Genomic DNA, 13753 nt, shown 5'->3' with positions numbered 1-13753 from the left:
CGACTCTTTGCGACCCCGTGGACTGTAGCCCACCAAGCTCCTCCATCCATGGGCTTCTCCAGGCAGGAATAGTGGATTGAGTTGCCATTTCCTTTTCCAGGGGATCTTCCCAACCCAGGGATCGAACCCAGGTCTCCTGCACTGCAGGCAGACGCTTTAACCTCTGAGCCACCAGGGAAGCCCATACGATCACCATATATCTTCTCATAATTTGCATTTGAGTGTATGTATAACTTGGACTAAACCTAATGCCAGTTCTGGACATCTTCTGAAGTCAGAGCAGAAAATGTGAATTTAGTCTAAAAAAAAAGTGCAAGGCTGACTGTGGCAAGGCTAATCTTAGAACCAAAGTACCGTAGCTTAGCAACTGAAAACTGAATAGTGATTTCACAGGCATCGATTCTGATTCATTCCTTCTCTAGTCCTTATGCATTATCATATTACCACTCTTTATTGATGATACAGCTTGTCTAGAAAAATGTGTAAATTGTGGTTAAGATTATTTTTTAAAAAGATTTATGAAAACCAGACCTTCATTTATAATCACTCTCGTAATTTTAGGTGTTCAGTATTTCAAGTTGATGTTCAGTTGACAGGGGCTTAACTTTTCTGCATCCCAACCTTGGTTAAATTCTTTGATTTTGCTGTGAAGAGGAAATCCTTTTGTTTTTATAGTAAAGCTACTCTGAGCTAGGGATGCCTGCTTGCCTGTTTTAACCACTCTTATATTACCATAGGTTTCTACTACACTTAGCAGACAAAACTGGTGGCATAATTGTAACAAATGATAACTTCAGAGAATTTGTTACTGAGTCAGTCTCCTGGAGAGAAATAATTACAAAAAGGTAATACATTTTTCTTTGTCTTTTGTCAGAGATGTTTTTTGTTGTTTACTGTTTGTGTTTTGTCCACCTTGGAAGCAGTTCAGGAGACCACAGGTACCATAAGACTGTGTTTCCAATCCGCAGGGTCGCTGGCTCCTGTCAGTGAGCGGGAGGGCTGAGCACAGAGCAGCACCAGCAGGCCACGTGTGAATGCACTCTGGTGTCCACAGGCATCTTCCGTAGACCACTGTCCCCTGGCAAGAGGAGTATCTTTGTGGCCCAGTTAACTGTATGATGGAGCAGAAATGACCACCTAGCTTGACCGTGGCCTGATGCCAAGGGACACTTGAGCAAGTCATTGGGCCTCCCCCGGGCTTTACTCAACAGTGAAATATGAAGGCTAGGTTTGATAACAGCTGTGATTTCAGCAAGAGGATAGTACCAAAATCAGTATGCTGACTGGGTTTTCACTTTGGGGAAAGGAAAGAGTACTTCTACTTTTTAATATTGGATACTTTTCTTGAGCATTTTACCATCAAAGTTTAGTCATCTGTATTGAAAGCACATTGAATATCCAAAATAACAAAGTAAGTTTTCTGTTTGTGATGACACCGAGTGTGTTCAGCTGCATTAAGATCAGTGAACACAGGCTTCCAGGACTTTCTATAAACAAGCATCATCTGACAAGTACTTACCAAAAACCAGTAGTCTTATGGTAGTGCCAGGGATGAGTCATAAGTGCTGGAAATCTAAAAAACATATCTTGAGCTTGTGTATATCTGGTATAACTGGTATATAACTAGTATAACTACATACTTACCTGTCTAGGGGGTTTCATGGTTGCCTCTTGTCTGATATTTATGTTTTTTGAATCATTAGAGGGGTTTAGAAAATGATACCCAGGTGAAAGTTAGTTACTATATGCATTTGACCCATATTCTGTTAAGAAACTTGTTGATAGCTGAAGTGAGAATTGGTCTTTGACCTTCTGGGCACAGTTAACAAGCCATTAATCTGCTAGCACATGTTTCTGTTGGATTTGTGCCCTGAGGTCATTGTCAGTGTCTATTGGACACTCATCTGTGTGTGCATAGAAGGTTTAAGTGAAGACTCACTCACACACCAACCCATTGCCTTCAGAAGTCATAAAGCAAGGCAGAAACCAAGATCTAGGCAGCAAATCAGCCATTTGGACTTTTAAAAACATTTTTCTAGACTTGATAAATCGTATTCAACTGACCTTCAGTATTTCTTCGTATACTAATTCCCTTTTTTAAAAGAACATCAGTAGGTTTGCTTATGAGCTCATTTATTCAAAAATTAAACCTTTGTTGAGCACCCATTGTATCCTATGGTGACAGTCTTTCCATCTTGTTTTTCAAAGTTATATTGAACCTTATATTAAGAAAGGAAGCTGCTTCCCAAGCCCAGATAAAAATATGAAAGTCTTGATAAATATGAGAGCCAGTAGGTAAAAGTTTCTCACTCTGTTGTATTTGTATACAAAAGAGAAAGTGGTTTCACTGGGGTGTGTGTGGTTTTCTTTGCTTTAGCTGTTAAGTGAAAGTCTCTCAGTCACGTCCCGCTCTTTGTGACCCCGTGGACTATCCATACATAGTCCATGGAATTCTCCAGGCCCGAATACTGGAGTGGGGTAGCCTTTCCCTTCTGCAGGGGATCTCCCCAACCCAGGGATCAAACCCAGGTTTGCATTGTTGCAGGCAGATGCTTCACCAGCTGAGCCACAAGGGAAGCCCAAGAGCACTGATAGAAGAATACCCCAAGAAGGCATGGGTAGCCTGTCCCTTCTCCAGTGGATCTTCCCGACCCAGGACTTGGACTGGGGTCTCTTGCGTTGCCGGTGGATTCGGTTAAGCAGTCTCCTAATTTACTTTTCTCCCCCACGCTGTAATCATTCTCCCTGTTGCAGATTGCTCCAGTATACCTTTGTGGGGGACATATTTATGGTTCCTGATGACCCTCTGGGAAGAAGTGGACCTCGATTAGAAGAATTTCTTCGGAAGGAAGTCTTCCTTAGGTATTTATTTCCTTTTCCGGGTTGTCCTGTGCTCACAAATCTGTTTCAGTTGGTTGTGCTTCAAGTGCAAGTGCACTCTCTCCCTGAATGTTATGAATGGTATGTTATTTCTAAGAATAGCCGTAGATTTAGTGCTGGTGAAATATAGGTGGAATGTCTCCCAGAGACCGAATCTTCATCTGTGGCTCATTTGGTTTTAGTCCCAGAAGAGAGGGTGGGGGCCAGACTTTCTGTGGTCAGAGAAGACAGGGCTGGCGGCCGCGCACTCGTGGGTGCTGACCAGGCTCTGTGTGTGTGTGTCTCTTTAAGGTCATTTCGTCAAGTCATCTACTTTGGATATTTTATGCTTATATGAATTTACTTACTATTCAGGAATCACTACCTGGGAAACTGTTACTATCTACCTCACCGAGTAGAGAAGCAAGTATTCTATATTTGTCTGAAATGAACTTGATAGCTTAGGTTTTCTTTCTTGTAGATTGGGGTTTGTTTGTTTTTTTGTGTTTAAAGATGTGTTTCCATTTTCAGAGTTCTCAAGAATGGACATCGTTAGTCCTGTGCACCTAAATGGCAGATTGTATTCCCCAGTGATAGGCCTTTTCTCTTTTTAAAAAGTGAAATAAGCTACATTTCTGTGTATTTCTCAGCTGAAAGGGGTGTAAGCTGAAAGGAATGAGAGACAGCTCCCCCAGCGATTCAAGACAGTGAGACTTTAGAGCTGATCCTCTCCGTTTATGACAGGGCCTTTGGGGGATTCTGGTTTTGGATTGGAAAGGGCAGGTGGCTCACACAGAACTGTCTTCAGCACACAAGACCAGCATGATTTCCACTCCCAGGTCTTGTGAATCATTTCTCTTTTGAGCCTTTGTGTTTCATTACACAGATGAGGGCTCCGTTCCCAAAGGTCCTACTTCTCTACCTGCCTCCACCAAGAGAATGGTAGCCATTTTAAGCACCTGCTGAATGGCCATACATCTTATTTTTCTTCCAAAGTCTTTACTTGGAAATTCTTTGCTAGGCTTTAAGACCTAAGGCCTGTGTGCAAGCATCAGGGTCCATGGGTCAAACTTAACGGAAGGAGAGTTCTTTCTCCTTCGCCAGCCTCAGCAGCCTGGCATCAGGGTCAGTCCTGCCTGCTCACGTAAGAGCCATTGAATACGAAGTTAGTCATTGCACACACACACACACACCCCCGCCCCCACGGAGGGACTGAGCTTTTGAAGTTGGGAAAAGTGTTCAGTCAGCCCCGTTTCTCTCCTGCAAGCAGAATCAAATGGGGGCTTTTTAATGGTAGAGATGCCCTAGACACACTCATTCAAGTTGTGGACACCAACATCTCACTCAGACTTGAGGGGCTGGGGAGGCAGCCTCTCTGCCCAAAGATCCCCATCAGCCTGGCCCCACGGAGAATCTGAATCTGCAAGAGAGTATGGTCCTGTGTCCAGATCTTTTGAAAGCTTCCTGGTACACCCTGGTTCAGAGCCAAGCAGCTGGGTGGGGTCAGTCCTCACAGCAGCAGGCCAGGAAGTGGAGTGGCTCCTGAAGAGCCAGCATTCCCTGTCATGACTGGGCTGGAATTGGTGTTAGTGGCATCCCCACCAGTCTGTCTGTGGGTGGTTGCCCTCCCTGCCATGGCTGCAGTCTTCTCTTGCCTTCAGAGGCCAGGGAGCAGCTCCTTGAGTTTTGGCGTCAGCGGCAGATATTTTTAGACAGATTTCTTGTTTGTCTCCTAACCTAGCTCACGAGGGCTTGCTTCCATTCACAGAGATATGCAGCCCCTACTCAACGCCCTGCCAAATGTGGGCATGTTTGACCCCAGCTTCAGAGTCCCTGGCGCCCAGGCAGCCAGCACCAGCCACCAGCCTCCGACCCGGATTCAGGGCACCCCACCCAGCCACTGGCTTCCTCAGCAACCCCGCTTCCCACTTTTGCCCAACCTTCCCAACATCCAGCAGAATCTGCCCATGCCAGCACAGAGATCTCCTGCAGAAACCAACGAGCTGAGGGAAGCCCTTCTGAAGATCTTCCCTGACTCAGAGCAGAAACTGAAAATCGACCAGATCTTGGCGGCTCATCCATACATGAAAGACCTGAACGCGCTCTCTGCCATGGTATTGGACTGAAGGCTGTTGGGAGCTGGGGCTCCGGGCTGAAGACACATACACGCAAGCTAGTATCTGCATGTGGCAGCAGGAAGTGACATAATGTGAAGAAACCAATTTCCCAGTGGAAATGCTGTTGTAGTGTATAGGAGAAAAAAAACACAGATGTTTTGTGTATAAAAAAATCTGGGTTTTCAAAACCAGCTTTTTTATATATATACATTATGCTGCTATTACAGATTTAACATTTTCTGTAAAAGGAAAGTCTACATTTTCTGCCTGTTCAGAACTGTTTAATAGCAGTTACTTTTGAGTGCACTTACATTTTTATGTTTTTTAAACTATTTTCCTTAATGCTGAAAATATTGACAAATGGATATGGTTAGCCTTTCTTAAAAAAAAAAAAAAGTTGCTTTCTTAGGGAAAGCAAGAACTCTTAAAGTATATTTTCTTGAGATGACTATGTCACGTCCACTGACATGAAGTGTGCTCACCCTCCTAGCCTCCTCTACCCTCACCCCTGGAATTAGAGTCCGTAGGAGTTAATTTTGCTCCTCTGGGGTCTTTCATTGGAGCCATTTGTGAGAGTGGACAAGTGGTGCCACTAGATGGCACCTTGTGCCTAGCCATTGTTAATGACCAGGGCAGAGTTAGATGCACGGAGTATCCGGCTGGGAGAAGCTTGAGAGCCCACATAGTCCAGCCCTTCCTCCCTTCCCACCCTGCAGAAGAGGGAACTGAGGCTCCAAGTGCCCTCTGTCTGGACGCGCCCAAGTCCACAGCAGTGGACTGGATCCCTCATGCATGGCTGGGACACTCACCACTCAGTCCCTGACTGACTCTAGAAGTCACATCTTAGCTCTGAAGATACTAGTGGGATGTGAGGAAGTTTAGTGAAGAGCGTCATTATTACAGTAGTTTGGTGTCCACAACCTTGGGAGACGCCCCATGTGAAGTTTGTGCAGCTTTGCCAAAAAACTGGTTTTCTATTCTCAAGAATGACCCAAGCCAATAAATAGCATTAGTAGCTTCTGTGGGGGCCCAGAGCCCCATATTTATTTTTCCTGTATTAATCTCTTTAGTGTTCTCCTAAGCTGCCCTTCCTATGGGTCTTTCTCAGAATTGATATCTTAGTATTGTGTTTTCAGTGTTGCCTAAATTCTGTGTCAGTGAAAATTCTTTTTCTGGATAATTAACTGTTAACATCATTCTTGTTCTCTGGACCTTCAAAGGGCTTTGTATTTTATACTTGTGCTTTCCCCAGGCTGCTCACGATCAGTTTCACATCTGCCTTGTAGATCACATCTCTTGTGGCCCCCAGAAACAATTTCAGAGGACTCAGTGCAGGTTTGTTCTTCATGGTGAAGGGACTTAGTTGGCCTTGAGCAGACCTGGCTGGCTCCCCACAGTGCTCCCTCCAGGCATGTATGATCCTGCACCCCTCTGGGGGTGAGTCCAGAGTCCTCGGGTGGACAAATTCGGACTTCAGTCATGTTTTCTCTTGGATGCCTTTAAGATGCATTCTGGTGTGGAGCTGGTTGTCAGCTGGGGGTAGGATACCCAAGTCATCCAGCTGTGCACGTGGAGGCCAGAAGGCAACTTCAGTCACAGCCCCTGTGCCTCAGCTTCACAAATGATGGTTTTTAAAAACAACAGCAGAGGTGTGAGGGCTGGGTCCCTCTCACAGTGACTTTACCTTCCAGGTCAAGTGGCCTTGCCAATCCAGCACTGCTCCTGTTCAGAGAAGGACCTGAGGAGCACGCCTTGACTGCCAGGACTTAGCCACTGGTCTTCCTGGAAGCGGGGCTGAGGCTCCACTGATGCTAGGTAGAGCTGGCTAGGCCTAGAGGTCAGGAGTTTTCTAGGCTCTAGAAGTGACCTGACCTTTGAATTACATAAGCCTCTGTGATCTTAGTATTGTCTCTGAGAGCTCCACCAGCCCCTTTCCTCTTTCTTGGGTGCAGGAAGGAAGAGTGCAGAAGGTAAGTGGGAGGAATTGCAGAAAAGCATTACTTACTTACCTTGGTAAATTATAACATGAAACAGAATCCGCAGTTCTTTCTGAAATCTTGTCAAGTGTAGTTAAATTTAATATTTTAAAGCTCAATTCTCAAACCGTTCTTTTAAGAAGTCATTACCTGTTCTCAGACTCCTCTTAATACCAGGCTCAGTGTTGACACTCCCGGTCTGCCTCCCCTGGTAGGTGTTCGGAGCCACCTTGGGGAGTGTCTGCAGCAGTGTTGTAACTCCTCCAGGCCACTCAGCACCCTGTATTCCATGGCATTCCTGCGAAGCAGGTGGCAGGGCAGAGGGCGCCACCCTCGTTCGGTAGACTCAGAGAAGTTGTCCGGAGTTAAAGAATAAGTAGGCAGTGATGCTGAATGATCTCTGGGCCTACATTCTTCCCCAGGCCCCAGACTGCCACCCAGGAGAAGAAAGACTGGTTTGGTCTTTCTGTCAAGTAGTCAGTGTTTGAGACCCTATAGTCCAGTGGCTAGAAAAACAGTAAGAAGGCTCAGCCGTCCTGGATGAAGGGTCAGCGTTGTTCTGGCAGGCTTAGCAGGGCGTGACTGCCACCAGGGACTCCGTTGACCTGTTGTAGCTTTTGGTGTCAGTGAGAGGAGGGATAATCTTCCTTTATCGCTTAGGCTTATTGTGGCATTTGTGGAATATGATCCGCAAATAGAATCCGTGATGCTCTGAACCTCCACCCCCACTGAGTCTCATGCCCTTCCCCCCACCATGGGAAATGACACTGGGCCCGCTGGAGTTGGGCCTTGGCACCACTCCCACCTCAGGCCCAGCCTGCCTCCCATACATCCCTGAGACGTGGCCTTCCTTAAGGAATTTCCCCCCACCTCTACCTCCCCAGCACCCTTCTACGTCCCCACCTGTCCTCTTCACCCTGGGTCCCTCAGCCCATCTCCTCTCATCACCCAGCTGTAGCTTGTTTGGTTAGTTACTCTAACTCACTCCATTTCTTATCTACCGCTCTCATTTTTCCCTACATACTTCAGATCCTGAGAGTAAAACAACCTGATTTCCCTAAGGATCTCTGTTCATTGCTACCTTCCTTCCCCCTCCCACTTTTCACTTCTGTGTCTGCAAACTTGGCCTCCACCCCATCACGTGGGATTAATTGAGGGAAGTCATTGGAGACCAGTCAGTTTCCAAATTCGGAAACCTTTTCCCAATCCTGAATCTCCATGTCCACATTCAGTAACTGTAGCATGACATTGTTGACCCTTCAGTTCAGTTCAGTCGCTCAGTCGTGTCCGACTCTTTGCGACCCCATGAATTGCAGCACGCCAGGCCTCCCTGTCCATCACCAACTCCCGGAGTTCATTCAAACTCATGTCCGTCGAGTCGGTGCTGCCTTCCAGCCATGTCATCCTCTGTCATCCCCTTCTCCTGCCCCCAATCCCTCCCAGCATCAGGGTCTTTTCCAATGAGTCAACTCTTTGCATGAGGTGGCCAAAGTATTGGAGTTTCAACTTCAACATCAGTCCCTCCAGTGAACACACAGGACTGATCTCCTTTAGGATGGACTGGTTGGACCTCCTTGCAGTCCAAGGGACTCTCAAGAGTCTTCTCCAACACCACAGTTCAAAAGCATCAATTTTTCGGCGCTCAGCTTTCTTCACAGTCCAACTCTCACATCCATACATGACCACTGGAAAAACCGTAGCCTTGACTAGACGGACCTTTGTTGGCAATGTCTCTGCTTTTTAATATGCTATCTAGGTTGGTCATAAGTTTCCTTCCAAGGAGTAGTTCAGTTCAGTCGCTCGGTCGTGTCCGACTCTTTGCGACTGTTGACCCTTACTTTCCCTATTTTCTGAGATTTCCCTCACTCCTTAACAGTCTTCATTCCTTTTCCTTCTTGTACCTAAAGGCCAGTTCAGCAGAAAGACCAGCTCAACAGGTGGTTTCCAAACTTCAGACCAGCTGTGGGACGCATGATAGGGAGGGCAGTTCTTAATAAAAACGCAGATGACTGGGCACTACCCCCAGAGAGGTTTATTCAGTAGCTCTGGCGTAAAGCGTGGAAATCTGCCATTTCAGCAAATTCCCTGGATGGTTCCCACACAGGTGGTCCATGGCCCACATTTTGAGAATCGCTCACCCTTAGAGATCAGCACACTTCCTTGACTCAAACCATCCCCTCTTTGCTGAAGTGACTCCCAAACTCCAGCCCTACCCCTTATGAGTGCATATTTAGCTCTACTTAGAAGCCCTGAGACATCCCCAGACCCACTGCCCCCAGGCCCTCTGCCTGCATCTGTTCTCTTGTCTTTTCCCACCCACCCTGCCACAAGGTCCCCTCATCCACCATTGTCCCTTTTTGGCCATTGCCCCCCGCCCCGCATCTTGTGCTCATGGCCTCCCTGTGGGCATCAGGCTCTGACCTGTCAGCCCACCTCACTGCTCTCCCCCTCTACCTCCCTGAGACTGCACAGCTGCTAGATTTATCTTCTGAAGATACGCTTCTGCACACCCCTCTTCTTGGCCAGTGGCCAGTGGCTCTCTTGACCAGACTATCAAGTTTAGACCCTCCTGAGCTTAGTATCCTTGGCAGTCTACCTCCCAGTCGTACATGATGGCCCACTCGCTGCAGCCGCACAATTTCCTCCGTCACCTGTGGGCTCCCACTCTGAGTGAATCTCTTCTCTGCTAAAATGCCCTTTCTCCCAGATGGCTTCCCCCTCAAAGGCCCGGCCCTGTGCCCTCTCTGCCTTTGCCTAAAGCTGCTGGCCAGAAGCAGCCTCCTGGTGTTCCGTGACCCCGCAGCACTGTGTCTTGCTCCCAGCACTGGCCACTCTGGTTGGTGTCACTGCGGCTGATCGTGTACTCTGTCTTACCTCTCTTTCTAGACTGTGAGCTCCTCGTGGGCAGGGCTTTCTGTGTTCACTCTCTGTATTTCCCTCAGCACCTAGCACAGTGCCTTGCACTTAATAGGTGCTCAATAAAGTCTGCTCAATTGACCTGGAGGATGGTGCCTTCTTGACAGCGGCATCTAGCAGCCAGCAAGGCCTTCAAGTATCAGATTCTCGGCAGTTGCTCCCTGGAACCCACTACACATTTTTCCTTCTTGTCAAGTCTCTACCACCACCAGGTCCAGGAATGGGCACCTGCCCCCGGCTGAGCCAAGCAGTGTGCTCTGACCTGCTGCCCACAAGGTGGCCCATCTAGGCCAAAGTATGCCTTGTGATTGCCCCCTCTGGTGGTGGGGGCTAAGACATGTCATGCGCAGATCTCATGGAGGCCGTTTTCTGCCCTGGGTCGGAGGCGGGGTGGAGAGAAGCAGAAGCGTGACAGTGTGATTCCTGTTGTCATGGAAACCTGATGGCACTCACATTCTTCCCCAGATGCCTGTTACCCTGACACGCTTCACTTTTCCTTTATGTTGGGTTTACATCCCTTGAAATCAAAGACTCTTTAAGTGAAATACATATCACTGTCCATACACATGGCAGATTAAATAAGGGAGGCTCATCACATCTTTAGGGAGATCCCAAAGACCAGCGCTCCCCAGGTGGCTCGGTGGTAAAGAATCCGCTTACCAAGCAGGAGACCCGGGTTTGATCGTGTGTTGGGAAGATACCCTGGAGGAGGAAATGGCCACCCACTCCAATATTCTTGCCTGGAAAATACCGTGGACATAGGAACCTGGCGGGCAACTGTCATGGGGGTCACAAAGAGTCAGGCACAGCTGAGCGACTGACAGCACACACCCCAAGGCCATGCGTCAGAACTGCAGGAGAGCCCCCAGTCAGCTCTCACGGAGCCTCAGGAGACTCCACCCCAAGGCCATGCGTCAGTGCTGCAGGAGAGCCCCCCAGTCAGCTCTCATGGAGCCTCAGGAGACTCCACCCCAAGACCATGCGCCAGTGCTGCAGGAGAGCCCCCAGTCAGCTCTCAAGGAGCCTCAGGAGACTCCACCCCAAGACCATGCGTCAGTGCTGCAGGAGAGCCCCCCAGTCAGCTCTCAAGGAGCCTCAGGAGACTCCACCCCAAGACCATGCGTCAGTGCTGCAGGAGTGTCCCCCTAGTCAGCTCTCAAGGAGCCTCAGGAGACTCCACCCCCACCCTCACACAGGCTGGTTCCTCCGTGGCATCTTCATCCTCTTGCGGTTGTGTCTCACAGACGCCTTCATGTGGATTTTCTTGCTCTGTCCCCTAGCTGGACAGAGGCCAGGCCAGCTGCTTGGGAGTTAGGCCTTCCACGTTCTGCCATGTCGTCACTGGTTAGACAGCCATGATGGGGCCAGCCCTCCTAGTCTGGGGCTGCCACGAGGAAGAAACGGGCCTGGAGCAGCGCCTGACAGAACCCCCTCAGTGATGGTCACGACCGGCTCTGCCCCGCAGCCCAGCGGACACTTAACGAGACTGTTCACACCCTGTAGGCCATCTCAGAGGTGGAGACCTTGTCTTCCGGATGCTGAATGTTCTCTGTTCCTGCCAACTCATCCTGAGTGTGGTCTAGACCCTCCTCAGGGCCACAGCGGTCCTGCTGTCTGCTGGGCAGGACGTCAGTCTTCTGACATGCTCGGTGCCCTTGAGTGCCTGGCGGGCTCATGGCAGGGAGGGACCCAGGGGGGATGCCGGCAAAGCCAGTGCTTGGCCACAGAGTGAGGGAGCGCTGATCCCCTGGCTGACACAGCCCCCCCCTGGCTGACACAGCCCCTCCAGGCTGCGTCTTGACTCATCCGCCCCTCCCACCGCTCCTTGAAGTCTCCATCTTGGAGGCTCGTGTGTGTGTGTGTGTGTGTGTGTGTGTGTGTGTGTGTGCGCGTGTGTGCGTGCGCGTGCGTGCTTGCGTGTGTGTGTGTGCGTGCGTGCGTGTGCGTGCGTGCTTGCGTGTGTGTGTGTGTCCAGGATGCAGGACTTGAATTCCTACAGGCCATTTCATCTCCCCAAGAGGCAGACTTCGCCAAGGTGACTTGGCAGCCAGAATGGCACCCGAGATGGACTGCCTGCCTCCATCCAGTAACCAGAATGGAGGGCTTGTGACCTGGGTCAAGGTGGTCAGCCCGCTGGCCAGAGGGAAGCTGTGGAAGGAAGCTGCCTCCCCCGTTCCTGAGGAGTGGGGCCCACGTCCAGCCCGGTTCCTGTGGGAGGTGCTGGGAGCACATTGTTGTTTCTTGTTTGTTTGTTTTAACTTGACCAGCACTGTAGAAGCGCCGTCCGGAGTACACTTCTGTGTGCGTCATGCCCTCCTTTCTACTCCTTTACGGGGACACAGAGCAGTCAAATGGCCTTTGATGGCTTTTGAAACTGAAAGCAGCCTTTTTGCAGCTCGGGTTCCAGTCCCCTGTCATATGTGGTTCCAGGGCTGGTGACAGCCATCAGGGAAACGGAGCCTGGGCAGGCAGGGGTTTGCCCAGAAACTGGTCATCAGCACCCAGAGTAAGCCCTGGAGCTGCAGCGCCTGCGCCTCGGGGCTTCTGGAATCAATCCCCTGTCACCTCCTCCCATAAGACTCCGCGCCACAGACGGTGGCCTTTGGGGCTTTCCTTCCCACTCCCTCCACAGGTCCCCAGGGAGCCCAACTTGGCCTCACAGCCTGAAACCCAGTCTGGGGTCAAGCCTGGGCAGGCCCTGCCCTCTCCCCTCGCGGCTCTCAGAGAGAGGAGGAGGGGGCCTCCCCTGAAAAGAATGCGCTTGTCTGCCCGCCTGTCTGGCTCTGAGATCAGTCTAGGGTTTCAGCCACCAAAACAGGCCGCAGGAAGGAGAGGGCCTCCTGCAGCTGGCCGGGAGAAGCTGTGGACACTGGCTCACAACCTCCCAGACCAGAGGGTCCCTCGACAGCGACAGCAGGTCCCACCCCCGTCTTGCAGCCCCTTCCCACTGAGGTGTCAGGGCCCTGGCGCTTACTCCCACTTTAAAGCTAAGGAACTTGAGGCCCAGTGGTAAGTGGTGGGGGGAGGGCTGGAGGCCCAGCACCAAAGCCTCTGTGCTCTACTTGCCCCTCTGCCCCGTCCCCCAGCTGTCCTGAGCAGCCGCTGCATGCCTTGGACGGGGCTGGGGTAGGCGAGAAGGCCAGAAGGGCCCTTTCCAAAGCGCCCCGTGCTCCCCCAGCCCTAGCAGTGAAGGTGTGTGGGCCCTACTCTGGCCCTTCTTGCTGTGAAATCAGAGGAAGTTACCCTCTCAGATGAGGCCAGTCCCCTCATGTCTGAATAAAAGTGAGGGCGCCACCCTCACAACGGGTGGTTTTCAATCCTGATGTGCGTCAGAGCCACCTGGAGGAAGGGCTGTAAATACACTGGCGCCCAGGCCTCACCCCGGACTGGGGAGATCAGTGAATGGAAGCCCAGGGATCCCAGCAAGCCCCTGACTGAGAACCAACGTCCCGTGAGGAGTTGGTCCCACTGGGATGAAATCCCAAGACAAGGCCCTGGCCCCTGACAGTCCTTCCCTCTTCCATCCCACATGCGGCTCCAGTAAGGGCTTGTCCTCGGTGTATCATCCAACTTCCGGTATTTTACAAATCCTTGGCCCCGCAGAGGCAAGACTCAGAGCAGGAGGAGAGCAGAGGGAGCAGGGGCATGGGGCCCTCTCTCCTGTGACCAGTGGCTGCAGCTGGCTTGGCCATTTCTCCCACCACCAGCCCAGCTGTGTGTCCTTGATTCCCGGCTCTTCCTAAACCTGGGGACGGTTTTGAACAAAGACAGAGTGGAGCTCCTGGTGACCTCCTAGCACATCAGCCTCTTTTCTACCAAGCAAGGGCCTTCCTGCCAGCCATTACCCACCCTGTAGACCCCTGTCACTGCTCCACACGTGCTGAC

At 50.4% G+C, this 13753-nt stretch overlaps 1 protein-coding gene across 1 annotated transcript in view; it reads left to right on the top strand.

Annotated features, from left to right (window-relative positions):
* Nucleotides 1–9875, top strand: part of N4BP1 (NEDD4 binding protein 1) — a 56539-nt gene extending 46664 nt beyond the window's left edge. Inside the window, exons 5-7 of the mRNA XM_068991744.1 lie at nt 738–845; nt 2755–2862; nt 4628–9875. Of these exons, the coding sequence (XP_068847845.1) occupies nt 738–845; nt 2755–2862; nt 4628–4985 (574 nt within the window). The 3' untranslated portion in view covers nt 4986–9875. The remainder of the gene's footprint in view (nt 1–737; nt 846–2754; nt 2863–4627) is intronic.
* Nucleotides 9876–13753: the final 3878 nt, after the last annotated feature.

This window comes from Capricornis sumatraensis, chromosome 20 (genome assembly GCF_032405125.1).
Source record: "Capricornis sumatraensis isolate serow.1 chromosome 20, serow.2, whole genome shotgun sequence".
NCBI classification, from domain to species: Eukaryota; Metazoa; Chordata; class Mammalia; order Artiodactyla; family Bovidae; genus Capricornis; species Capricornis sumatraensis.
This window is presented reverse-complemented; position numbering and strand designations above follow the sequence as displayed.